This window comes from Notechis scutatus, chromosome 1 (assembly GCF_049901735.1).
Source record: "Notechis scutatus isolate UNSWTSFEM ecotype Mainland chromosome 1, rNotScu1.2, whole genome shotgun sequence".
Classification (NCBI taxonomy): domain Eukaryota; kingdom Metazoa; phylum Chordata; class Lepidosauria; order Squamata; family Elapidae; genus Notechis; species Notechis scutatus.
Window position 1 is genome coordinate 63,366,473 of NC_142009.1, and position 26,539 is coordinate 63,393,011.

General features: G+C 41.8%; 1 protein-coding gene across 1 annotated transcript in view; it reads left to right on the forward strand.

Annotated features, from left to right (window-relative positions):
- The first annotated feature begins 1,334 nt into the window (after nucleotides 1-1,334).
- NFKBIE (NFKB inhibitor epsilon) overlaps nucleotides 1,335-26,539 on the forward strand; it is a 35,874-nt gene continuing 10,669 nt past the window's right edge. Inside the window, exons 1-2 of the mRNA XM_026681286.2 lie at nucleotides 1,335-1,944; nucleotides 26,361-26,463. Coding sequence (XP_026537071.2) covers nucleotides 1,556-1,944; nucleotides 26,361-26,463 — 492 coding nt within the window. The 5' untranslated portion in view covers nucleotides 1,335-1,555. The remainder of the gene's footprint in view (nucleotides 1,945-26,360; nucleotides 26,464-26,539) is intronic.

Below are 26,539 nucleotides of genomic sequence, written 5' to 3' on the forward strand. Positions count from 1 at the left end.
GGTTGAATCACTGCAGTTGTCAAATCGATAACCCAGTTGTTAAGTGAACCTGGCTTCCCCATTGACTTTGCTTGTCAAAAGGTTGCAAAAGGGGATCGCATGACCCCTGGGACACAGCAACGGTCATAAATACGAATCAGTTGTCAAGAACCTGAATTTTGATCAATGACCAGGGGAATGCTGCAACCATCGTTAAGTGTGAAAAATGGTCTTCAGTTATTTTTTTCAGGGCCATTGTAACTTCCAACTGTCACTAAATGAATTGTTGTAAGTTGGATACTACTTGTATTTGCATATAGTATTGAACACCTGAAGCGGGCTGAAAGAGAAATGAATGCATATGCCTTTGCACTTGTACATTTGTATAAAGACTGCAAGAACTCGGGTTCTCTGGGACACAAGGCCAGCAATATCCTTCTTTTCCTCTCAATAGGAACTATCTGCTGTTAACAGATAACAGATAATCAGAGTTGGATTAAAGGTCATCTAGTCCAACCCCCCATCCAAGCAGGAGACCTACACTATTTCTGACAAATGGTAGTCCAATCTCTTCTTGAAGGTCTCAAGTGATGGCGCTCCCACAACTTCTGAGGGCAAGCTGTTCCATTGGTTAATTGTTCTCACTGTCGGAAAGTTTCTCCTTATTTCCAGGTTAAATCTCTCCTTGTTCAGTTTCCATCCATTATTCCTTGTCTGGCCTAGAGGCGCTTTAGAAAATAGCTTGACCCCTTCCTCCCTGTGGCAGTCCGTTCGCAACCCTCTGGTCTCTGAGGATAGATTGGCTGAGGATCATATGGTATTGTTAAGTCCAGCATCTAAAAACCACGCAGCTGGGTTGCTTTCTAATGTCTGTCTCTGCCCCGCATGCGTTTAGTTAAGAGATGTATGCATAGAGCTGTTTATGCAAACTAAATTACATTTTAATTAGTATACATTCAAATAAAACTATACTTCAGGCAAGACTTCGGGCTGTTCCCCACAACGCTAAGACATCCACGATAAATGAAAACGATAAAACGCCCACAGTACATTGTTAAATCGGGGGCGTGCTGGGAGAACGAAATAGTGCAATTGGGGCCAGGCCAGGGTGCAATTCTCAACCATCAATACATTCGACCTCGATGACGTCGTCTCAATGCACAAATGCTATTCGGAAGAGTTCCGTTTTGGCGTCTTCCTACCTGGTCCTAAAGAGAAAAGAGGGCAAGCGTGACCTCATCTTGGACAACTCTTTTAATATCGGCAACGACTCGCCAAAGGCCAGCGGAGAGGAAAAGTCGTTTTCACGCGCGCCGCCAGGTGGCGCCCTCCCATTGGGGGTGGGGTGGGAGAAGAGGCGGATTCTGTTGCGGGCTGGGAGGAACCCAGGCGGAGCAGGCGGCTCTGCTTGCCGTTTTGCTTTCGCGCACAGGCTTTTGGTTCGGCTGCGTTCTCGGCATGAGCTTTCCGCGGTTTTCACTTTCTCCTCGTTTTCGGACTTTGCGTGTGCCGCCGGTCTTCTGAACGTCTTTCTCGGGGGAGAGAGAGGCCTCGCCGGCTTCCTGCGCTCGGGACCATGTCGGAGATTCGGAGCTACGGGGTGGAGAAAGAGATGCTGCTGGAAGGCGGCGGCGGCGGCGCGTACCTGGAAGAAGGACAGTGCGACTCGGGTATCGATTTTAGCCGTTCCCTGCATGGCCAGCCTGGGGAAGCAGAGCCCCGGTCCCCGGCTGCCGGAAGGACCCCGCTGGAGAAACTCCCTGGATCTGCCAGTCAAGGCAAAGAGGAACCGGCAGACGAGAGACTTGATTCGAGTTACGGCTCTTCGTCCATTGTGGAGTCCTTAACTGGGCTGCAAGGGGAGCCTAGCCTTGAGAAGGTCGAGGAGGAGGAGGAGGAGGAGGAGGAGAGGCTCAGGCAGCAGCTGCTGGAGACCTTTGCTTTCCTATCCGAAGACGGAGACACGTGAGTGACACCTAGGTGTGGTTGACAGCTGGACGATGCGTGTCAGGCGTTGCTGCGCGATTCTTGCACTCGCGGGCGCTTCTTTGGCGTGACGAACCTTCTTCCTGAAACCTGGAAGTTTTAAGGGAGGGGAAACCGTTTGTAGTTTTATGGGGGAAAGTGGGGGAAAGGATTGCTTCCCGCAGCCCATTTGTGAGTTGGCCATACAAACAGGGATCCTGCCTGCGGTCATTCATGCACGTGTTATCTGCAAGATGGAGAATACAGGAAAGAGAGAGGCAGGGTTACAATATATTGTGAGTTGGATGAACTCATCTGTTTTGGTTTTTTAAGGTGACCCAATAGTTATATGGAACTATTGTGTCTGCTTGGGGGAGTGGGAGAATAAGTTATGGGTTTTCACCCAGTATATCAAAATATGTATTTTGTCATTCTCATCATATAGCAAGAAGCCAAGTCATTATATGCATAACTATTGAAATCATGCACACACACATACACACAGTGAAGCTGAGGTTTGGAATAGATGATAGGAAGAGAAAAACAAAATATGAAACCCTGTTCCTCCTCTCACAACCTGCCAATTTATTGAGTCAGTGCTGGTTTGAGCTTCTAATAGGTGTTTGCTAAATATTGTTGACTTGTCTGTATATGTTGAAGTGGCTCTTGTGGAGACAACAGTCTGTAGAACAGAGAGGTAGTAAGAGGCAAGAGGCTGTCGGAAGTTTGCTAAGGAAGTCTACACGAGGTTATCCGAACTCTCTCCTGGCTAGATGGAGGGGCTTCTACCAATGAGTTGGGGCTGTGATTGCAAGTTCTTGCTGACATGTTGCTTCAGTTCCATTCTCTTACTATAAAGAGGTCGTTGCCATTAATCCACTCATATTTTATAGCCTTTTTTTGTAGGATCTGTGGGATTTGATAATTAGCCTTTTTTTTTTCCTCAGCTGTGATCCTGCAGATTTGGTTAACCTTTTTTTCTCTCCCATGAATGGTTTTGTTACATGTATTGCTAGTCTTGCATGCCTAGAAAGTAAGGGTTTGCTCCTTAGCACATGGAGAATGCAACATGGGCTCCATTCTTGGTTTCCGTATACTGAGCAGATAATGTGGTGAAGGATGGTATATTATTAAATAACTGTTTATGTTGGACCCAGAAGCATTTGCATAGTAACAATACGTTAAACTGATATATAAACTATACACAGTTAAATTGAAAAGAAAAAACATTTCAGAGAAGATCTGAATGAAGAAAGAAATGATAACTGGGGCTGGTATGAAGTATAATCCCACACATGTGGGGTGGGGGCACCACATAGGAAAGATTGCAATGCTTTCTTACTTGCTTCTGCCCCAAGTCTCTTCTCTTTTCCCTCGGCTGCTTAGTTTCCTCTTCTTTCCCCAGCATTACTGATGTGATAAATTGGGGGGGGGGGTTGAGTGAATCACAAATCATGAGTGGAGAAAGGCTTGTGGGAAGAAAAAGCAGCTGCTGTTGCTTCCATGGTTCATTCTTGCTTTATTTTCTCTGCCAGGAAGAGGACCAAAAACTGGGGGGAGAGGGGGGGGAGAAGGAAGCAAGGTAATTCCTTCCAGGAGTAAAAGCAATGGGAACAGGGTGCAATTGAGGCCAGGCAAAAATCATGGAGCATAAGAGCTTCTGGCTCTTGTCCTCATCTCCTTTCTGCCTGAAATTCCTCCCGGGCGGCTTCTCTCTGCTTTAGACTTTTTCAGTGGCAACCTGTGACCTGGAATTCAGAACTACTGTGTTTCTCATATAATAAGGCCGAGTCTTATTTTTTTTGAGCCCCCCAAAAATGGCTAGGCCGTCTTTTCGGGGGTGACTTAATTTCTCCCCCCACCTTGCATCTTCGGGCGGGCGGGCGGCAATGGCTTGGATGTTGACCTCGGCGTTGGTGGGGCACTTCGTATCGGGGTCAACGCAGGCAGCACCATATCCGGGTGTGCAACAAAAGTACTTCCTAACGGCAAGCCCCCCCCCCACCATTCCCCCCATTTCGCATGTTTTAATATAGGCCTTAATTTGGGGGCTTAATTTCATTTCATGCCTATAAAACATGCTGGGACTTCCTATTGGGGGAGGCCATATTGTTGGAGAAACAGGGTAACTTTTCTTATTGCTTTGGGCATCCCTAGTTTTCCAGGTTGTGCTACCTTTCTGCTGTGCTTTTCTCTAGCTGTGCAGGGTTTTCAATTGTGGCCGAGCAAGCTGGCTACAAGAGGTCTATTAGCTGGCACTTCAGAAGGATATCAGGTTGGGGAAGGCCAATGGAAGGAACAAAATGATGGGGGTGAATGCGTCTAGTCTGATCAGATATTTGCTCATGGTGGGAAAACTTGGGGGGTGGGGGTGGAATTTGCGCTTTTCCTTCCTGTGGTCCTTCCTAGTTTAAAGAACTGGGACAGCTGACCTCCTCCGGGAGCAAATATAGTGCATACTTCTCATTGTAAAAAATATCCCGTTCTGCAAAATGTGAGTTACCTGAAGTTGTAGGTTACAGGGTCAGAGTTTGTGGGTGGGGCTGGGGGTTATTTCTTTCCAGCACAAATGCTTCCTCCTGTGAAATGAAAAAAAAAAAAAAAAACCTAAAAAATATGTATGCAAGTATGGAGTGTGTGTCTTATTCCTTTGAAAAGAGTAGCTGCTCGTTTGGTGGGTCTGTGGGCACCCAGCCTAACAAAGCTAAAATTCTTTTTATTCACTGTTTCACAGCAATGGACAATTATCATTTCCTCATGACAGTTCTAATGATGAAAGAACAGGAGTTTGTGGCTTCAGATTTCTACTTCCTGGTTTTTTTAAATAGTTCCATAATGAAGCTGGTTCTTGAAGACAACTGTTTGCAGCTGATCTCTCCGGAACAGGACAGCTACCTAGCATAGCTGGCTGGGGAATTGTGGGAGCTGAAGTCCACAAGTCATAAAGTTGTCAGAGTTGGATACCTCTGCTTTAAATAGTGTTTTTGGGTACATACATATGTGAATCAATCTGATTCTCACACATGTGTAAATGTCAGGTGATGATCTTTATCTGTGAATGACAGAAACACGGAAACTATTTAGTATAGGTTTACACTTACTTTATTTTAGTATGCATTCCATTGCCCTTTCAAAAGACGGTGAAAAGATTGGGAGATGAAATATGTGTATGATTATTCCCTAGTGTCCTTTTGCCAACCCCTCCCCCACCCTATAAACCTAGGGTGCTTCCACAACCACCCAACCTCCGTATTTGTGTTGCAATTAATTTATTTAAATGAGAAACTCATTGCTTCTTTCTAGTTTAAAGGTTATTAAATAGTTCCTGTGGAAAAGTGAGGCACTGCAGATGGCAAGCCAAGGAGGCAAGTGAGTACAGGCAGCCCTTGATTTGTAACAGTTCATTTAGTGACCATTTGAAGTTACAACGGCAGTGAAAATAGTGACTTATGACCATTTTTCACACTTACGACCATTGCAGCATCCCCATGGTCACCTGATTTACATTAGGATGCTTGACAACTGATTCATATTTATGACGGTTCTTGTGTCCCGGGATCCTGTGATAGAATAGAATTCTTTATTGGCCAAGTGTGATTGGATACACAAGGATCACTGAGATCATCTTTTGCTATCCTCTCACACATGAAATCAATGGGGAAGCCAGAATGACTTCACAACCGTGTTACTAACTTAACAACTGCAACAAATGTGGCAAGAAAAGTTGTAAAATGGGACAAAACTCATTTAACAAATTTCTCACATAAATTCTGGGCTCAATTGAGGCCACAAGTCAAGGACTATCTTCATAATCAAAAGATTGCTTTTTTCAGGAGCCATCTCGCCTCCTTTACAGTAAGTTGAATTCTCCCATAGACTTGCCCTTTCCTATTAAAAACACATAATTTAATTTTAAGGTATACCAGAATTAATCCCTGAAACCTGGCTGACCACAGTTTATTCTGAGCCTAGAATCCAGAGGTTTTCTGCCAAACTGTTTGGGCAATGCCACCCCAAGGCCAGTAAACCAGTTTGCCAGCAGCCATCTTCTACGTACAGCAACTAGTAGAGATGGCCGTGTCCTTGTCTTACCACACTAAAACAAGTAAGGGAGCAGCAATTGGAAAAAAAATGGGGGGGGAAATGGAAAGGCAGAGTGCCATGCAGATAGTTGCATGGGCAGCACTTTTGCAGACTATTGAAAATGGGTGACAATTGTGGAGAGTTACCAGGTAACCTTCCATGACAATATGTGGAACTATGATTTAAATCTTAAGAGGAGACGACCAATTATAATTTTAATTGTAATTACAATGCCAGGAATCAGTGCATGTGACTTTGTCTTTCAACTGGATATCCAGTGCTTGTTGACCAAAGATAGGGTCAGGAATTTTAAGTCTTGGATCAACTCCAGGAAGGAGAAGAAAACCATGGAGCGTTGTCCCAATGGCTGGGCTGACAACGGATTGGATGCTCTCCTTTTCCTAAAGAGAGACCCAGAGGGCCACTTTAGTGTGGCTCTTTGCTTTGCTTCAGAGGGAGGATTGGCCCATGCAGCCCCCGCTTAACAAAACATGGGATTCCCCCAACTCAGTAGTAATATGAGAAACTGCATGGAAACCGTTGTAGCTATTTTGAATGTGGCTTGAACTCTAGTGGGAGGAGGAGGTGTCAGGGAAGCCTAATGCTGTAGCGTGGGGTTTTTGTCCTATGCTGTACTGACTGGTAGGAAATCACATGACAGCTGCTTTAGAATGAAGGTGGAGTAGAAAATGGGAAGGTGACAGAGTTTATTTAAATCTCCTTCAGGGGCTTTTTTCAGTTTTCATGTGGTACTTCCTATACATAACAGTACTTAAGACTGCTTTGACTTCTGTGCACCAAGTGGAACATATGGTTGGGAGAGATGTGTACGGTTTCACTTAGCCTTATGGTAAGCATGTATTCCAGTTAAATACTTATTTACATGATATGTTTACGACTGAAATAATCCTGTCTACCTTCAGTGAATCCCTTCCGTTTTCTAACGTTGTAAACTAAGCATATTACTTCCGGGGGTGGGGGGTGGGGGGAGAACCAGTAATTTTCTTACAGTAGTTGAGGTAGGATTTAAGACCAGTCATCTGGTCTTAGCTGAGCAAGTGGATGGAAACCATGATGTGTGAGAATCAGGTGATATTTGGGAGTTTTGAAACACAACTGAAGGTTACACGGGGGTGATTGTACCATTCGTATTCAAATTCTGACCATGAACGTGAGGAGGGGATAATTTTAGGTAGCCATCCACTGCCACAACCACCCTGCATGTTTGACTCAAGTAATGCTTCACATTAGCATCAATCAGAATATGCTGTTATGTGGAGAATCTAATATGCTAGTATTTACATGCATATTGTGGTAAGAGGAAAACAAGGCTAACCTCATGATATTTTCAGCGTATGAAGGATTCAGGTAGAAGTTTTCAGTCATGAATACTATATTTTCTCAGTCATGTATACTATATTTTCTTGACTGTGCAGAAAACTGAGCAAAATTTCATAGTACTGTAAACATTATAACTGGTTGGAGGAGATTTGTGTTGGAGGCAATTAGTCTGTGGGGCAAAAAAATCAGAAATCTAGTGTTACTTTTCTAACTAATAAATGTTATTAAAAGAAATAAAGTTTCATGAGTTACAGGTTACTTTATCAGATGCACAGAGTGGCTACACTAATGTAGGATTTAAATTGGGTTGAGATGGGGAAGAAAAGAGGGGAGGACAGGATAAGTATGCAGAAGCAGGCTACATGTGGTGTCCTAGTCCTTATCAATCAACAACTGTAATGAATTAAATTTAAAATTGTTGGACTGCTGGCCCTGGAATAACCAGACTGATTGATTGATTTATCATATGGCATATCATACATGGAATAGCAATATGAATTATCATTTCAATTAGATTATTAGAATCCAATAAAATATAAATGTTAAAAAGATCTATGTTCAAATACCAATGTCTAGGCTATCTAACCATTGAAGTGCAGCATTGTTTATCTTAAACAAACAAACAAACAAAAATCACACCAGATACTGGAGCAGTATATGCCCTCAGCTTATAGCTAGTCATGATACAATTTTATGCGGGATCCCACAATCACTCTGAAGGGAGGATACTCTGCCACATTTATACTGAGTGTCCTGGCCAGCACCATGTGAGATGCGAATCCTGTTTAGGGTTGTCCATTGCTAACCTAGTAGTTCAAAGCCTGGCACCTTTTTGGTGGGTCATTTATGTGTCTTCCTGACCAGATTGGTATGATCCAGAAGAAGAAAAATAAGACACTATATGGAACATCCCTAGAAGAAATGTTTGGCACATCTGTTGTACACCATGTCACATGAGCAAGATACCTTAAATAACATATGGGTCTAGAAATATATACCAAATAAAGAACCAAAAAATAAATAAATAAATAGGGCGCATTGTGGAAGATGCTATTATTCTTTTGTTTATACTTGGGAACTTCCAGAGTACATCTGGTGGTCAACTACTATACAGGATTTAATTTGCTGGATAAGATCGGCTGTTGGGCTTATCTGAGTTTAATTTTTTTAATCTGCAGTAGCTTTTCCCTGTTGCAGATTTTCTCATTCTATTTCCATCTAGCGTGGACTTTCAAAGTTTCTGGTTGATGGATGATCCTTACTTGGAGGAAGATGGGAATGTAACTTCGCTCTATGTTAAAATTGCTAGATGATAAATGTGGGATGGCATGGTGACATAATAATTTTATTCCTATTTGAAAGGTTAGTTTCAAGAAAAAAGAAAATGTAATGTGGCTAGTAGCTGATAAGGCTCCATTAAGTTCATTTTATTCTTCATAACCCCATAGTATTATATGTAATCACTGGTTTCTAGCATATAATACTAGCATAATGGAAAATACTATACAAAACTAAAAATTTGCAGTGAGATATCAACAGATGATATTTAGCTCTATTTCTACGTATATATCATGATAGTTAGGCTCTGCAAGTGCCTAGAGTTGGGTTTGACTAGGATCATAAACATTAACTGAATAAATGCAACAAGACATGCATTACAGATATATGTCTATGGAGATTCTCAACCCTCCAGGTCATGGTTGTTGCAAAAGTGCTTTGCAAGAGACAACTGGGCTTTCTTGGTTTTTTTCTTGAAAATGTTTTGCTTCTCATCCAAGACATTTCTTTAGTTCTGACTGAATCAGTGGTGGTATACTACCGGTTCAGCCCGGTTCTACCGAACCGGTAACAGCAATGAGCAGCGGACACCGAACCAGTTCTCTCCACCACTCTGCTATTTGGCCCACCTGCCCGCCTGGGCTCCCATACTCACCTTTATCCCCTGCTTTTGAAGCGCAGCTGCTTTGCACGGCACAGCAGAGTGCTGCACAGCAGCTGCTGAAGCAACCGGGAGAGTGCAGGCTTGCAGGAGGTGAGTTGGAATGCTTCTGCGCCTGTGCAAACTGTGTGCATGCGCGCAAAGCAGAGGTGGTATTCAGCAGATTCTGACCAGTTCTGGAGAACCGGTAGCGGAAATTTTGAGTAGTTCGGGGAACCTGCAAATCCCACCTCTGACTGGAGATTTTACAGTATCCTTCCCCTGCCGTGCCTACCAAGCCACGCCCACGGAACCGATAGTTAAAAAAAATTGAATCCCACCACTGGTGCAAAGCGCTCCCACCAAGCCACACCCACCAACCCGGTGGTAAAACTTTTTGAATCCCACCACTGGACTGAATGATGGGGAATGGAAGGATTTATATTCTTTGCAGCCATCTGGTCGTTAGCACTTTGAATGTCAGTAGATGGTCTGAGAGTCTTTGAGGCCACTTGGGGGTTTACCTTTACCCTCAGGGTCACCTGAGTCTGAGTGCAAATTGGTGTGGAACCTTCTTGCTGAAAGGACTGTGTTGTAGACACAAGATAGGTGGTGTCATATCCTTCCCACTCTTAATTGAGGGAGGACTGTTCATAGATGGTCTCTTTTACCCCTCTTTTAAACTAGTGGTCCCCTCTGTCCATAACAGGTGGACTTTTGTCTTTCAAATGCTTTGTTTTTCAAGAAAAAAGCTAAGCCTTTTGAAAAGCACCTTTGAGATATGCATTATAGTTAATTTATCCAGAGGTGATTTATTTAGCAGGTTCTGACCAGTTCTGGAGAACCAGTAGCAGAAATTTTGAGTAGTTCGGAGAACCGGCAAATACCACCTCTGATTGGTTCTGCCCCCATCTATTCTCTACCTCCCAAGTCCCAGCTGATCAGCTAGGTCTTCTTTGTTGCCTTTCACAGGAGAACGGAGCTGGAAAGCAGGTTAGTGGGGTGGGGAGGGAAAGGAGATTTTGCGGTATCTTTCCCCTGCAATGCCCACCAAGCCACGCCACACCCACCAAGCCACGCCCACAGAACCGGTAGTAAAAAAAATTTGAATTCCACCACTGAATTTATCCTTGAAAGAGCAAGGGACTACCTGATCAGCCTTGAGCTCCCAGGAATAACTGTGGCTTATTGTGTATTGTATCAGGTGGACTGATTGCAACTATAGGTGCAAAAGGACAGTCTGGCTGGACTATTCCATGGCTTAGTGACTTCTTGAGTGGATTACTATAATGAATTGGTCACCTGCAGCCTGGAAGCTGCATGTAGCTCTTGAGACATGTTTCTAGCATCCAGTCCTTTCATAGACTACCCTTGCAGATCAGTCTGGAAACTGATGCTACTACAGAGGGTGGCTGCCAGGATTTTAATTGGACAGCCAGTTGGAATCATTATATTCTAACTGAGAGCTGCATTGGTTGCATGTTTGCTTCTCAGCCCAATTCATTGAACTGGAGCTGGTGGTTTATGGCATCATTATCTGTATGTGCTGGAGTCTTCGTGTCTTCCTAGAGTCACTTTTGGCGAGATGGCTGGGCATATAAATTTAATAAAAAATTAAATAGGTGCTTAACTCTTAAAAACATCTGGTGGTGATGATCTCCATGAATTGTCAAAGGAGCCTGATAGCAGCTTTTTGGATTAAAACATTTACTACCGTAAAAGGGAAAAGCTTTCATGAGCTGCAGCTCACTTCATCAAATCAATCCAGTGCTCCGTTTGCCTGCCTGCCTGCTGCCTTCGCTTCTGGTAGTTTTGGAGCAGCTTCGCTGAGAATAATAACTATTCGCCTCTTTTTCTCAGTCAAGCTGCTCCGAAACTACCAGAAACCAAGGCAGGCAGGCAGGCAGGCAGAACGGAGCACTGGATTGAACCGCGGGCGGCGGGGTGGGGCGGGTGAACGGGTGCTTCGGAGGATCCGAAACCACCAGAAACGAAGGCAGGCAGGCAGAACGGAGCACTGGATTGAACCGCGGGCGGCGGGGCAGGGCGGGCGGGGTGAACGGGCGCTTCGGAGAAGCTGCGCTCGAAACCACCAGAAACGAAGGCAGGCAGGCAGAACGGAGGATTGAACCGTGGGCGGCGGGGTGGGGTGAACGGGCGCTTTGGGGAAGCTGCGCCGACAGGAAAAGCCACCCTGCCGGCTTCTTTGAAGCAGTTTCTTCTTGGGCTGGTGGAGGAGTGAGAGAGCGACAGAGAGAGGCAGGCAGACACCTGAGGGATGAGGCTGAGGGAGGAGGGAGGGAGACACCTGAGGGATGGGGCTGATGAAGGCAGGGCCGAGGAGGCGAGGCTTCTCAGCCGTCCTGCAGGGACTATCTGTCGCTCAGGGTTGCAATGAGGAGGCATTGGCGTTTCTGAACTTGGTGGTTTTGCTGGCAGACGTTTTATTACCCGACTAGGTAACAACATCAGATGTTACCTAGTCAGATAATGAAACGCCTGCAAGCAAACCACCAAACTCGACACCCCCGGTCCTTGAAAAAGTGTTTCTGAGTGAAACTGGTCCCTGGCACAAAAAGGTTGGGGACCACTGGTTTATGGCATCATTATCTGTATGTGCTGGAGTCTTCGTGTCTTCCTAGAGTCACTTTTGGCGAGATGGCTGGGCATATAAATTTAATAAAAAATTAAATAGGTGCTTAACTCTTAAAAACATCTGGTGGTGATGATCTCCATGAATTGTCAAAAGGAGCCTGATAGCAGCTTTTTGGATTAAAACATTTACTACCGTAAAAGGGAAAAGCTTTCATGAGCTGCAGCTCACTTCATCAAATGCAGCAAAAGTTATATTTTTAAATAAAATATATTCATTGGAAAAGGTGCTGACATCCTGTGTTTTTTGCCAACCTAGACTAGCACAGATTTCCATCTACAAAATATTGTTATTGATAAAGGTGGGAAGATTCCTTTTTGGGCCTCTAACGTATAGAACGTCCTTCCCATTAAAATATGGCTTGTAGTGATATGCAATCTTTTTAGTGCCAGATTTATATTTTTATGTTAAAAGCTCAGTGGTCTAAGCTACATTAGTTTTACTTCCACAGTATGTTAAATTGGGTTGTGTTGATTAAACTATACAGTCTTTAAACTCTCCAGTAATCCTTGCGTGAAGAGTGTGTTCAAATGCTTTTAGTTTACATTATGTTTTAGTATACTTAACTGTAGTCATGAGAACTAGTTTGGTGTAGTGGTTAAGGCATTGTTGTAGTTAGCTGGCAGCAGGTGCAGATGGCTGGGGAGAGCGAGGACTCTGATGAAGGGCCAGGACCATCAGGGAGTGGACTGCTGCCTTCAGAAATTGTGGGGGCTGGCAGCAGTGATCAGGAGGTCCCTGAGGAGCCTGTTGCAAGTGCACATGCATGAAGGATTGCTCGGAGGAAAGAACAATTACAGCAGCACAGGTGACTCAGGAGTAAGGCTGCAAGGTAATGGCCCCTCTCTCAAGAGGATAAAAGCCAGGTTTGGAAAAGCATTCTTTGCAGACAGCAAAGAAGCTCTGAAACTCAACTGGTAGACATCTTAGTTCGTGTTTGGAGAATTTTGTAAATTAGTGCTTATCTCTGGGTTTTTGGCAGCCTTGACAAACAACTTGGCAAGGCTCTTTCTTGTCAGAGCTAATTGTTGGAAAGCAGCCTTTTATCAGTAAAGGAACAGCATTCGTGATTAAACCTTGAAAGGTGGGGGCTGCTGCCTTTGTCTGTGTTTGCTCTCTGGGAACCCAGTTGGGTCAGAACAGGCATTGAGATAGAAACCAGGAAACTTAGACACAAAGTGAGGTGGGCGATCTTGGGCCAGCACCTCTCCTTCAGCCTTAGGAGGAAAGCAATGGCAAACCACTTCTGAAATGTTGCCAAGAAAACTTTTAGGAACTTATCACTAAGAGTCAACACTGATTCTTAAGCACAACACAAACAAACAGACTCATTTTACACTTTCCTGCTATTTACAAGGCTGGTAGAACAACCATTACCACCATCTGTTACTTTTATAGGCCTGCTACATATACTGCTTCAGCTCTTTATTTGGCAGTGATTCAGTGAGAAAACGTATTAAATTCTCACTATTCCCCTTAGGGCTAGAGAGCTGTTCATTGTTGACAATAATCAGTAGTCTGATCTCATGTCCCAGAATTTAATGTATAGTATGGTAATATATAGTGATTTAAGCCACCCAGGATTACTCTATATAGTGAGACAGGCGCCATATAAATTTTATAAATAGAGTATGAAAAAATAGGATACTCCTGAAAACAACAACAATAAATCAAATATAAGTCTGTTCCTAAACCTTCTAATATTGTTGCATTTTATCTAAAGTTCCTTCTTTTCACATTATCCAACAAAGATGCAGGTACTTTTCATAAATATTTATTTCTGTATTTAGCCTCACCAGAACTTCACATCAATGTGTTCTTTGCTAAATTAAATGTAAGTTTCCAGAATATAAGAAGGATATTTGATGTAATGAACAGAAACTGGTTGATACAGTTTTGACATTTGAAGAACATAAATATGTTTGTGAAATGTACTGTTGACCTTAAGGTAAAAGTAATTTTTGATGTCTTCACCTTCAGATGCCTATATTCTAAAATGCTATACATTTCTTAGTTATTTATTTACTTAGAAAGGTGTGTAAAACTCTAAGAATGCTGCAAAACTTAAATAGCAGGCAGCAGTCTGTTGATTAGGATGTAAGATTTTATAAATACTAAAATATTGCAAATGTTACTACTGAAAAATATCATTCTTTTGCAGAAGAGGTCAGAATGATGACCTTAAAAATAAACACAAAGGAAGCATGGAATTCCCCCTCTGCTTTTTTTTTTTTTTTTGGAAAGATGATTGTTGAAACAACAAATTCAATATTTCCTTCCTTCTGTTTTCTTACTCTTATTGTTAACAGCTCAAATGTTAGCATTGTCCACTTTGGGGAGAATCACATAGTATAATCTGCTTTTAGTAGTGTGGTTTCTTGTACTTTTTAAGTTCCTGATGATGCAAGAATATGATTTCCAATATGAATCTCTCCAGATTGTTTGTCCTACATTTTCCATCATCCTTGACAATTGGCCAAGCTGGCTGAGGCCAATGAAAATTGGAAGCTAAAACAACCAGGGGCATATATGTCTGGAAGTCTTGTATGTACTTCTAATCTCACATATATTATTAAGCCAACAGAATTCAACCAGTTCAGAAGTGAGCCAATAGAACATTTGTCTTGCATCCAAAACAGTCTGAATTTAATGCTCAATTATTTTATAGTAGTAGGTGATAGAAAAAGTAGAAATAGTAGGTGATACAGTAGCTGTGTCTGAGGTCCTAAAAAACATTTGCCAGTCATTATCAATAATACCTGACTTACTATAATATTATTTTGTAAGTTTTTAACAGAATAAGAGAGCTGATTAATCTCTTCCAATTCTACACACATTATCCTAGTACTATAATCCCTTAAATACCAATCTCCAGATGGGTTGAAATTATTGGTCTCAACATTTTAAGCCCTGTATGGTAGCCCAGACAACAGGCAGTTCTGCCCTTTTGCCTTAAGGCTGCCTTCCTCTAACCCCAGTGCTATTACGAAGAAGTTGACATTTCTTGCAGACTATTCAGTTGTGAAATACACCATGCTATACAAAGAATTGCTGAGCTACTGTCTGAATATCAATGCTAAAGGCACTTCTACTATTTTGTAATCTGAATATTAGTGAGCTGCATGATTGTCTCAGAAAGGAAGGGTACAGAGGAATACATGGGACTTGGAATCCAGCTTCAATTGAATTTCAGTCATCTTTCATAAATTTGGAGGCTTCTATCTTTGCCAGCTTTTTGATCTCTGAGTGATAACATTGTATCCGATCTACAGAAAGCCTCTGGCAATTTATTGAAATGGTGCCATCCCACTTGCCTGTTCCATTTAGATGTTCTTGGATTCCATCAACATGGATTCCATACCACTAGGCTAAGGAAAGAGACGAGAAAATTACACGAACAGCTTTGCATATAGCAAAGAGGAGCTAATAGTAGAACTGGGCTCCTCTTCTGTTCTCTCATGTCACTCAGCCAATTTAGGAGGGCGGAATTACAGCTTCAACCTTGGCTTGGCAACTGGGTTATTCCCTAGCAGGTGTACAATCAGTAGTTCCGCTTTCTTCCCACTTCACGGTGTGATATCCAGGGCAAGGTCAAGTAAACAGCAGCTGAAGCTTCACTCCCACCCTTTCTTGCCTCATGACATGTTTGATCAGGGGCTTCCCACTTAGAGGAGGGAACATTCCCACTCACTGTCTTAGTGTTAATTTGCGAATTTTCCACAGATGCATTTTTCCCATGAATTTTACTTGGGTGACAAATGTCCTCTGTTTTGGGTGGTAACTGGAGCTGTTTTCCTAGGGAAAAAAGTATTATGAAATCAGCTAATTGCGCATGTGAGATATTTATGTGCTTTTTATCCAGTTTAACATTTTTATTGAGTTATAAAATATTGCAAAATACAAAAGTAAATAGAAAAGCAGTGGGGAGGAAAAGAGGGAAGAGAAGTGAGGAAAGATAAGAAAAAGAAGCATTGACTTCTGACTCTGTTACAGTAAAATAAGGCATTAACATCAAATCACAACTTTTTGCTTTTTCATAATAATATGAACAAGTCATTTCTGTAAAGAGCTGTCAATCTACTTGGTAAAACCCAAAATCAAAGTTTCATTCTTTTCCACATCAAGCAGGAAGTTCAGAAGCAGTCTCCATATGGAAACAAAAGTACTTTAATCAAAGCAGTCAATTTTGCCATTTCAGCCAACTCCATCAATCATTCATCCATAGTAGGAATCGAAGTGTCCTTCCATTTTTGTGTATACAATAATCTTGCTGCTGTCAAATATATAATAACAAAGTTCTAAATTTTTTCTTCAGTTTTTTTTTCATTAGGTCCAAAAGGAAAAGTTTATGTGCTTTAAAAAAAAAACATGTATCTTTTGCAAATCTCAGAGAGAAGTAAGCAGCTGGGTAGTGCGGCTGCTTTTCCAATATATTGGTGCAGTGTGTGGCCATGCAAGCCATACTGGCTACCCAAAGAAGGGCACATATAACACACTTGCTCTGCCAACTGCACGGGATGCTGTTTTGCTTCTGGGTCCAATTCATGGTGTTGGTTATTATCTATAAAGCCCTACATGGCATAGAGCCAGGCTTCCAATGGAACTGCCTTTGCCCCATCACATCAGCCATTGTCACTCGATTAAGCAGGAAAGGTATATTGCAGACCCCTTGAAAGAATTTTAACTAGCAGTGTCTAGAAAGAGAGCCTTCTCTACTACCGTCCCTGCATTATGGAATATCCTGCCCTCCAGAGGTGCGGCAGAGCTTCATTCTCTTGGCCTTCTGCAAAGGGGTCAAAACTTGGCACTGCGGCCTTGCATGAGGGGCACAGAGCAACCAGGGAGCTGGCTGTCCTCATGAGAACCCTTCCCCCACACCTACATTAACTAATACTCAATGTCCAACTTGGTTATTTTTGTACCTTTCTCAAATTTAATTTATAATTTAAAAAATGTTTTAATGTTAAATTAATTTTAATTAATTAGGGAGGAGCCATGGTGGTGCAGTGGTTAAAATGCAATATTACAGTCTGGTTCTCCTCACAGCCAGGAGTTTGATCCTGACTGGACTTCCATCCTTCCAAGGTAGGTAAAATGAGGACCCAGATTATTAGGGGAAACATGCTGATATTGTAAACCACTCAGAGAGTACTGTAAAGCATGGTGGAGCAATATGTAAGTCTAAGTGCTAGTACTAAGTGCTATTAATATTTAAATGTCAATTTCATACATTGTATATATACTTATTATATTGAACATTGGCCCAGAGCTGCTCTCTGAGGGAGTGGATCAGAGGTGGTATTCAACAGGTTCTGACCAGTTCTGGAGAACCGGTAGCGGAAATTTTGAGTAGTTCGGAGAACCGGCAAATACCACCTCTGACTGGAGATTTTACAGTATCCTTCCCCTGCCACACCCACCAAGCCACGCCTACAGAACCGGTAGTAAAAAAAATTTGAATCCCACCACTGGAGTGGATGATTTAAAAATAGGAAGTATAAATATTTTTTAAAAAATTCTGCTTAGCCCTTTCTCTCTCTTCTATCCGATACTAGTTGATGCCAGATCGCTAGTCCTGCCTCTCCTGCCAATTAGAATCAGAAATATAGAGATTTTTTTCTTCTTTAGTGAAATATTTCCACAATTTATTTTAAACCCTGCAGAAAATTTTGGGCTTTATGGAAGACCCATTTCTTTGTGCATGTGAATTATGAAATGCTCTGTCAGCTGAAAATACTTGGAATTTAATTATCATGATTAGTTGGAAATATACAGCGATCAGTGTTTGTTCTGTATTCTTTTCAGAAGAAGTATAACACTTCAGTAGATAGTGACTATTCTAATGTCTTGCAAATGTGGATTTCATAGGCCTGAGACAGACAGATAAGGTATACATAAAGTATATGATATTGATATAGATACCCTGTTTCTCCAACAATACGGCCTCCCCCAACAGCAAGTCCCAGCATGTTTTATAGGCATGAAATGAAATTAAGCCCCTCCCCCCAAATTAAGGCCTATATTAAAACATGCGAAATGGGGGGGAATGGTGGGGGGCCTTGCCATTAGGAAGTACTTTTGTTGCACACCTGGATATGCTGCCTACGTTGACCCGATCGAGAGTGCCCCACCAACGCCGAGGTCAACATCCAAGCCGTCGCCGCCCGCCCACCCAAAGATGCAAGGGGGGAATTAAGTCACTCCGAAAAAGACGGCCTCAGCCATTTTTTCAGGGCTGAAAAAAAAATAAGACCCGGCCTTATTATATGAGAAACACGGTATATATTCTAGTTTTCTTGTTCTGCTTTTTGGTTAAGTAAGGAAAACATTACTGATTGTTCATTTTCAGATTCTGAATATAGATTATTGCAGTATTTCTCATCCTTGGCAACTTGAAGATGTATGGACTACAACTCCCAGAATTCCCCAGTCAGCAAGGCTGGCTGAGGAATCCTGGAAATTGAAGTCCACACATTTTCAAGCTGCCAGGGAGAGAAACACTGGACTATTGTGTCTTTCACTCTATTGCAGGTCCTCAACCACCGGGAGGGATGGGGCTGAGGGAGGCAGGGCCGAGGCGCTCCCTGAACTTGGTGGTTTGCTGGCAGACGTTTATTACCCGACTAGGTAACAACATCAGATGTTACCTAGTCAGGTAATGAAACGTCTGCAAGCAAACTACCAAACTCGGATTCCCCCGGTCCTTGAAAAATGTTTCTGCTTGAAACCGGTCCCTGGTACAAAAAGGTTGGGGACCACTGCTCTATTGTACTTCTTTCTCTGCAGCAGATATACTGTGCTGACTGGAAATGGTAGAAATTTTAGGGCAACTTATTTTTAAAGGACATGTTAGGGAAACCATTTGGTAGAGTTATACGAGATGGCCTTCTGTCCCAGACTGTCCTGTAATTTAACCAGATGCTTGGATCTCATCTCTTCCATTCATCCTGAAGTTTGAGAAGGAGGAAACATGTGGAACTGATGCATCTGCATGGCTTCCATATTTCTCAATTACCTGTGTGACTTTAGACCATATCATGGAGCACAGTCTCCCATTCCAAACAGGTAATTCACTTCTACCCACTACATTTAGGATTTGAAGACATTTTTCTTCAAAGATGATTGAAGAAGATCAAGTTTTTTATTAGCTTTACATCTTACTTCACTCCAGCAGTTCAAAATGTCTTGTATGGAAATCTCCCTTTATTTTACCCCTATAACAAGAACTGTGTGAAATGAGGTGGGGGAGAAGAGAAGGGAGAGAGGGAGAATGCCACCAGTGACTTTCAAGGATGAAGAATCTGAGTCTCCAAGGCCTAGTCTACTTATAGACTTAACTACTTGTAGTCTTAAGTATTATAGCATCACATTGGCTTTTTCCTAAGCTGCTTCCCCTTTAATTCCCCACCCCCACCCCAAGGTTGCAATGGCCCAGTCTTCTTTTAAAATAATGTTGACCGTATTGCTAATTGGCTGAGTGAGTATACTTGGAGAAGTCACAGAATCCTGTTTTTCTTGCATTGCTAAGCTTGACTCTGCCAGATAAAGGAGGCAGTGGTTAAAGTTCACTTCAAATTGCTTTGGAAATTCCCTACTCTAATGGACATACAATTAGAAAAAAGTCAAGGGAACTTTGTTTTTACAGAAGTCAGGTGTAGCAAGATTATTAGTTGCCTAAGAGTGAAAAGGCTCAACGCTATCTACAAGGGAGGAATGATTGGTGAAGATGACGGAACTTGCACATATGGCTAAATTAACTTCTTTGATTGGAAGAGAGACATTTATCTTTACTGTTGACTGAAAACCCCTTATAGACTTTGTGCATGAAACAGAAAAAAATGAACTTATGGTTTATGGTTCTGATGTTTAGGCAGAATGGATTATCAAAAGAAGAGAGTTGTAATCCTAGAGTAAGAGGTAAATGTACTTACAGCTTCTATTAGTTAGAAGACCAAAAACAACTACTTGGTATATTTTTTCTTTCTTTTCTATTTTTCTTTCTTTCTTGCACTTTTAGATTTCCCTTTGAATTTTCTCTTTTCTTTCTCTTAGTTTATATTAGCTTTTACCTTACTTCAAAAAAAATGTTAATAAAAAATCTAGCTAGCTATCATCTAGCTATCTAAAAAGGAACTCCATATATAGTATAATTTTAGCTTTGAATCAGTCTGAGAATATTTTAATGCAAAAGCACAGAGTCCTTTTTTCATGGCTCCCTAAACTCCCTCCAACAGCACTGCTGAATATTAGTGGTACAATTACTGAAAACTCAAGATGCCTTTCTTCTTACCATTGTGGGATTGGAGACATAAGTACACTTAAAATAGGCTTGGAACAAGCAAACCACTGAACTAAAGTTTTCCTTCCCCTAAACCCCAGAAAACCCCAGCTTCAAGCATGTGCATAATTCAACCCTGCTAACTTTGCATAACTGCTCTGTCCATTTCAGTCCTTGCCTCCTCCTAAATAAGAATGTGCCCTCCCCAGTCACCCCTGTTCTGACTAATTTAGTTTCCTAGGCTGTTTTTAGCTCCGATAAGTCTCGGATTGACACAATTTGCTGCTGGGGTATTAAAAATTCTCCTGTCAATTTTGCTCCTATTTTTTTTTCTGAAAAAACTGTTCAGGGACATTGTTGAAATGGGTTCTTACTGTTTTAAGAATTTGTTTCATATTAGTTTTTCCTCCATCTATAGTTTTCCTTGGATCATATGATGGTGAGCCAAATGATTCCTATCATGATAATGGACCATTGTATTAAAAAAAACACAATTAGGTCTGTTCACGAGACTTGCAGATGATCTAAATTTCTAAAACAAGAGTCTTCAAACTTGGCAAGATTAAGACTTGTGGGCTTCAACTCCCAGAATTCCTGAGCTAACATGACTGGAGGAGGAATTCTGGGAGTTGAAGTCCACAAGTCTTAAAGCTGTCAAGTTTGAAGACCCCTGATCTAAAAGATGAGCCCCCTTTAATGAAGATATACACTGATGTCATCTTGCCTCTGATTCCAGAACCTGGTTTTCCAAAACTTTGGTTTTGGAGCTTTTCTTTTCCTTGTCCAATATATTGCCAAAGCTGTTTGATCAGACTCAGTGGAAGGAATCACTCTGCCTGTCTCTCTGCATTATTTGGAAGACTGGACCTTCTCAAATTATATTTACTATTTGGACAAATAATAAATATATAGACTACAAGAATAAGAGACTTAATAATTGTTTTTGGTCTTCCTCCCCCCTCGCCATCCCACTGTTACTTCCCTATTTAGCCCTACAATTCTTTGGTGAAGTCTACTAAGTTGAGAGAATGATTGATCAAACTCAGATCCCCAGGAGACTTTATAACCAAGAAAGGAGTTGAGCCTTGTCTTCCCAGTTAGAGCAACTTTATTTCAACCATTGTCTTCCTGTTTCCGGTGTGATTCCTACCCCTTTCCTGCTTCTGCAATGAATAACAATGATAAAAGTATTAGTGTGATGTTGTAACCATATCCCTAAGTCTATGCTGCATGTCACCCTGCTTTTCAGATAAACAACAGATAAGGAAAAAAAACCTGATCTGTATATTTAACTTGTGTGCCTCTTGCTATATTTATTTCAGGTGTTATCCAGGTGTATGTAGCATGTTTGAGAAGTTAGTTGTTCACATAAAGGGCTTGCTGATCTGAAAAGCAGTTTCAAAACTTGCAGATAGTATATGTGGGTGAAGCTGAGCTGTGGTTTTAAAAATGTGTGTGGGGTGGGTTTTTTTTTTTTGGCAATTTCTTTCAGCCAAGCTTGTAAATGGCTACTTGTTCCATTGCTAGTCACACAAAGTATAAAGGTGGACTCTTTTCTTTTCTTTCCCTTTTCTTCCAAGTTTTCAAATGATGACATAGTAGAGTGCAGTTGTGTTAAATATTCCTATTACGTAGTAAATTAACCTTAAAGCTAATTTGGGAAGTTGTTAAAACCAAGGACTTCTCTGCATGGGAGTGTTGGGCTCTATGTCTGTATAGCAGGTGATGACTTGAACAGAGCAATAATGGCCAGGAAGAGCCCAGATCAGATTCCTTCAAGTATGTTGGACTACAATTACCATAGGAGAGAGGAATGCTGGCAGGGAATTCTGGGAATTATTATCCATCTGGAAAACTCCAGATTGAAGTGGAATTTACCTAGAAAAACAATCCACAGAAGCTTCCCTTCCCTGTTTTTTTTTTTAAATTTTCTTAACTAGTTTTCCATTGATCATCTGCAGGTACATCTGCTTTACATGCACCTGAGAAGATCACTTAGGGCAGGGGTCCCCAACCTTTTTTATGCCGCGGCCCGGTACCGGCATCAGCTGGGCGGCGCCGCTGGCGCCGCCATCTTTTGACAGCTCCGGTGTCACCGGAAGCACTTTTTCGTCAATGCGGCGCCAGCGCCGTGAGCCGGTAGAATGGCTTTTACCGGAAAGCTCATAGCGGCGCCGCCATCTTTTTGATGAAAAGTGCTTCCGGTGAGCTCTACCCGGAAAAGCTCACCGGAAGCACTTTTTTTACCAAAAAAAGATGGCGGCGCCCAGCAACCAGCGGCCCGGTAAGACTTGTTCCGGGGACCGGGACCGGTCCGCGGACCAGCGGTTGGGGACCCCTGACTTAGGGGACTGGCAGACCAGTCCTTACATATAAGGAGCCTCTGTGGTGCAGTGGTTTCAGTGCAGTACTGCAAGCTACTTCTGCAGCCAGCTGCCTACGATTTGGCTGTTCAAATCCCACAAGGCTCAAGCCTTTCCACATCCTTCTGAGGTGGGTAAATTGAGGACCCAAATTGTTGGGGGCAAGATGCTGACTCTGTAAACCACTTAGAGAGGGCTGTAAAGCACTATAAAGTGGCATACAAGTCTAAGTGCTATTGCTATATTGGCAGAATAATTGGAATTGCCAACTATCACTTTAAAAACAAACAAACCTTGTTCTTGTTTTTATGCCTTTAACCCCAGAGAGGCTGTCCTAGAGACATGTGAAGCTGTGTGGCAAACACCACAAGCTTCTAGATCAAAAGACAGTAGCTATATAATAATAATAAAAAAACACCTTTGTCTACAAAGGGAGGGTTAATTTTTCAGTGCAGTCTTGTAAAACCTCAGCACCGCCAAAGTAGATGCCACTGACAGAGCAAAGGTAACCTGTCTCTTCCCCCAGCAATTTGTGTCTTTGGCTGGAAAAAGCAGCTGTGCATTGGCTGCTTTTTGGCCTCCTTCCCTTTCCTCCCCATCCTGTTGCTGAGGCAACTGTGTGGGCAAGGAAATTCCCCACACCAGGTGACTTTGGGCTTCCCCCAGGCTGGTTGCCTGAACTGCAGTCACTCTATTTATGGAGCAGAGCATTCATGCTTTTGTGCACAGCTTAAGAAAGAAAGAAAGAAAGAAAAAGCCCGTAATATGGTTACGCAGGGGACTGCTTGTTCCAGCAACTGCAAATAAAGCCATCCCGCTCCTTCCCCTGGCTTCTATGGAAATCCCCCCCCCCTTTTTTTAGGTGCCTTGGACACCAAAGGACTTAAAAACGCACAGTAAAAACGAATCTTTGATTTTAAATATCCTCTTGCAAGTGCATTGTGATCTTTGTAAAGCTGGTTAACTTCCGGGAGTAAATGTTATATGAACCAAATTAATATTAGTTTTTTTTTTTAAAGATGACATACAGTATGCTAATATTGCATCTTGCATTGATTCTGAAATTATTTCTGAAGATAGGAAACAATTGTAATTCCTAAAAATAACATTTAAAAAAAAACCTCTTATATTTGTGGTTATTTACCCACTTTAGGTAATATTTGTTATAACTTCTATACTAAAAAGATTACAAAGTTTTTCCCCCTCCCTCTAGAATATCTGATTAGGCAGTAATTTAGCTCTGTTTCAGTTGTAGTCATTTATTATTTCTTCTGCTGGTAGCTAAATATTCAGTTTCAAAAACTAAAAATATTAGATACCGCATAGATTTATTAGCCATAGTAGGTTCTTCTGAATCTTGTACAAGTCTTGTACAATGTGCATCCCTATTTGCTTTTCATTTTCTTATTCAAATATCTATCTGCAGGTGTTTGTGTTTTTTATTCTTTTAATAGCAACTTTCTCAAATTGTGGCTGGGGTTACATATTGTATATACAGGATTCAACTGAATTTTCATGAGTTCAGTTGCATGTTAAATATTGGAAAAGCATGTTTAAAAAAAGGATATTAGCATTTAATATCTACAATTATTATAATGACTATTGTTATAAGCTAAGAAAATTAACTAAATTGGCTTTAAATGGTAAAGTATGTATATAAAATGAAAATTATATATATATATATATATATATATATATATATATATATATATATATATATATATATATATATATATATATATATATATAAATATATATAATATATAAATAATATATATATATATATATATATATATATATATATATATATATATATATATATATATATATATATAAATATATAAATATATATATATATAAATATATATATAAATCAAAGTTGTTTTTATGTGGGTATATGTATATATTTGCACTTAAATCACACAATTACAATATGCTTTCTTGCCCTGCTGGGTTCCACACATCCTGCTCAATCCCCCATAAAGGATTGGTCTAATTAGTCTAATAATTAGTCTATTCCAAAATGGTGCCTGCTTCCAGGGAAGCCCAAGAAGTCTCTCTACGATATAAGAAGGTGGGGAAGCCAGTTTAGAGGAGCACACTAGCCAGCTTTCGTTCTGAAATGCAATCTCTAGATAACAAAATGAAGCATCTATATCTAGGGACACTCTGTACCAGAGGTGATATTCAGCTGGTTCGGACCAGTTCACGCGAACCGATTGTTAAATTTTTGCACAGTTTGGAGACTGGCTCATCGCAGCAATGGCTTGCCCCGCCCACCCTGCCAGCCCCTTCCAGTCACTCCTTATCTCAACTTGCTCACCTGGGCCTCTTGCCTAGAGTCATGCCTGCAGCATAGCTCTCTGGTTCCCTCACTTGCCTCAACCACGCAGCTCAGTTGATCTCTGCCTGGTGATCTTTATTTGCTTCTCGCCCAGCTTCCTCCCACGTGGCCCTGTGGCCCAGCCTGCTTGCCTGCCTTCCCCGCTGCTTCCCACGAGGTGCCTGCGGCCCAGCCTGCTTGCCTGTCTTCCCCACGGTCCCAGTGGCCCAGTCTGCTTGCCTTCCCTGCTGCCTCCCATGTGGTGCCTGCGACCCAGCCTGCTTGCCTGCACTGCCGCCGCCTCATTGCCTGCCCACTGGCAAACAATGGATGCTGCCGAGACAGTGATTTCCTACATACCATTGTGAGCCCCTTCCCCCACCTCTTGGGATGACAAAATAAAAGCCCATCTAAAGATTGCGACTGCCTGCTGAGCCTGTCTGGCACATGCTGGCAAAAGGAGGCTGGGGGGGGGGGGGGAGAAGGGCCAATGGAAATGCTCCATTTTTTACCTCCATTGGTCTGTCTGCACCAAGAGGTGGGGGGGGGGAAGGGGCTTGGAATAGTACATAGGAAATCGCCCTGTCTCTGCAGCATTGGCCCACCTGCACCGGTTTCTATTACACCTCTTTCCTTACTCTGATGTTTCCTGGTTGGCTGCTTCCCAATCTGAAGAAAAGACCATTCATCGTGATATTTTTCTGTTAAAATGTAATTACTAAACAGTAATCAGAAAAGCTACAGATCACCGTTAAAGACGATTTATTGTGAAAAATCGGAAATTTAAAAATACCCCTTAGCCATGCTGTTACTCCATCAGTGCAAGAATACCAATCTTCAGTGATGGAACTTTCACTAAAAAAAATTCCTCCTTCGAAATGAAATTCTCTTTTAGATCAGACTGATTGATATTTAGTTGAAAGAACATAAGGGAACCTAGCTGCATGGCATTACTTAATTTTGCTGCCTATCTTTGAATCAGGAGGTTCTCGCCCAACCCGCCTTCTTTATCTTTGTGTGCTTTAAAAGCAAAATATTTGGCTTGCATTTTAAAAACAATATATATTTGGCTTGCATTTTAGGTTTGAATATTGATAGCCCTGTATTTACTTTATGGCAATTTCAATTAAGTTGGTGGAACAATTGTTGAGAATGCGTGCCTCACTTTTTGATGGATTAATAATATGCATTTAGAGGTGTCTCTTCTTCTTAGTGCTCACCAGAAAAAATAGTAAATTTCTTTGCTGTGTAAATTATATCTTGGCTTGTGAAATGGTGTAACATGGAAATTGTTATGCTACAGATGCATAAGTCTGACTCAGTTTTCCAATAAGCAAGTCTAAGAGCTAAGCATAAACAGTAACTGTGGCTTTGCTACATAGGAATGTTTTCTTTGCTTGAAGGGAAGTCATTCTTTATTTTTACAGGTTGGCATAACTAATCTTTTTCCCTCTCAGGTTACTGCACCTGGCAATCATCCACTGTATGCCATCTATCGCATTCTGCTGCATTGCCCAAGTGCCTGTGGAGGTTTTGGAATTCCAGAATGATTTGTTCCAAGTAGGTGGTAAGAGACGTAAAGAAGGATCAGGGTTTCTGCTATTCTAACTGGAGGAGAGCAAGTTACAGTGTGGTA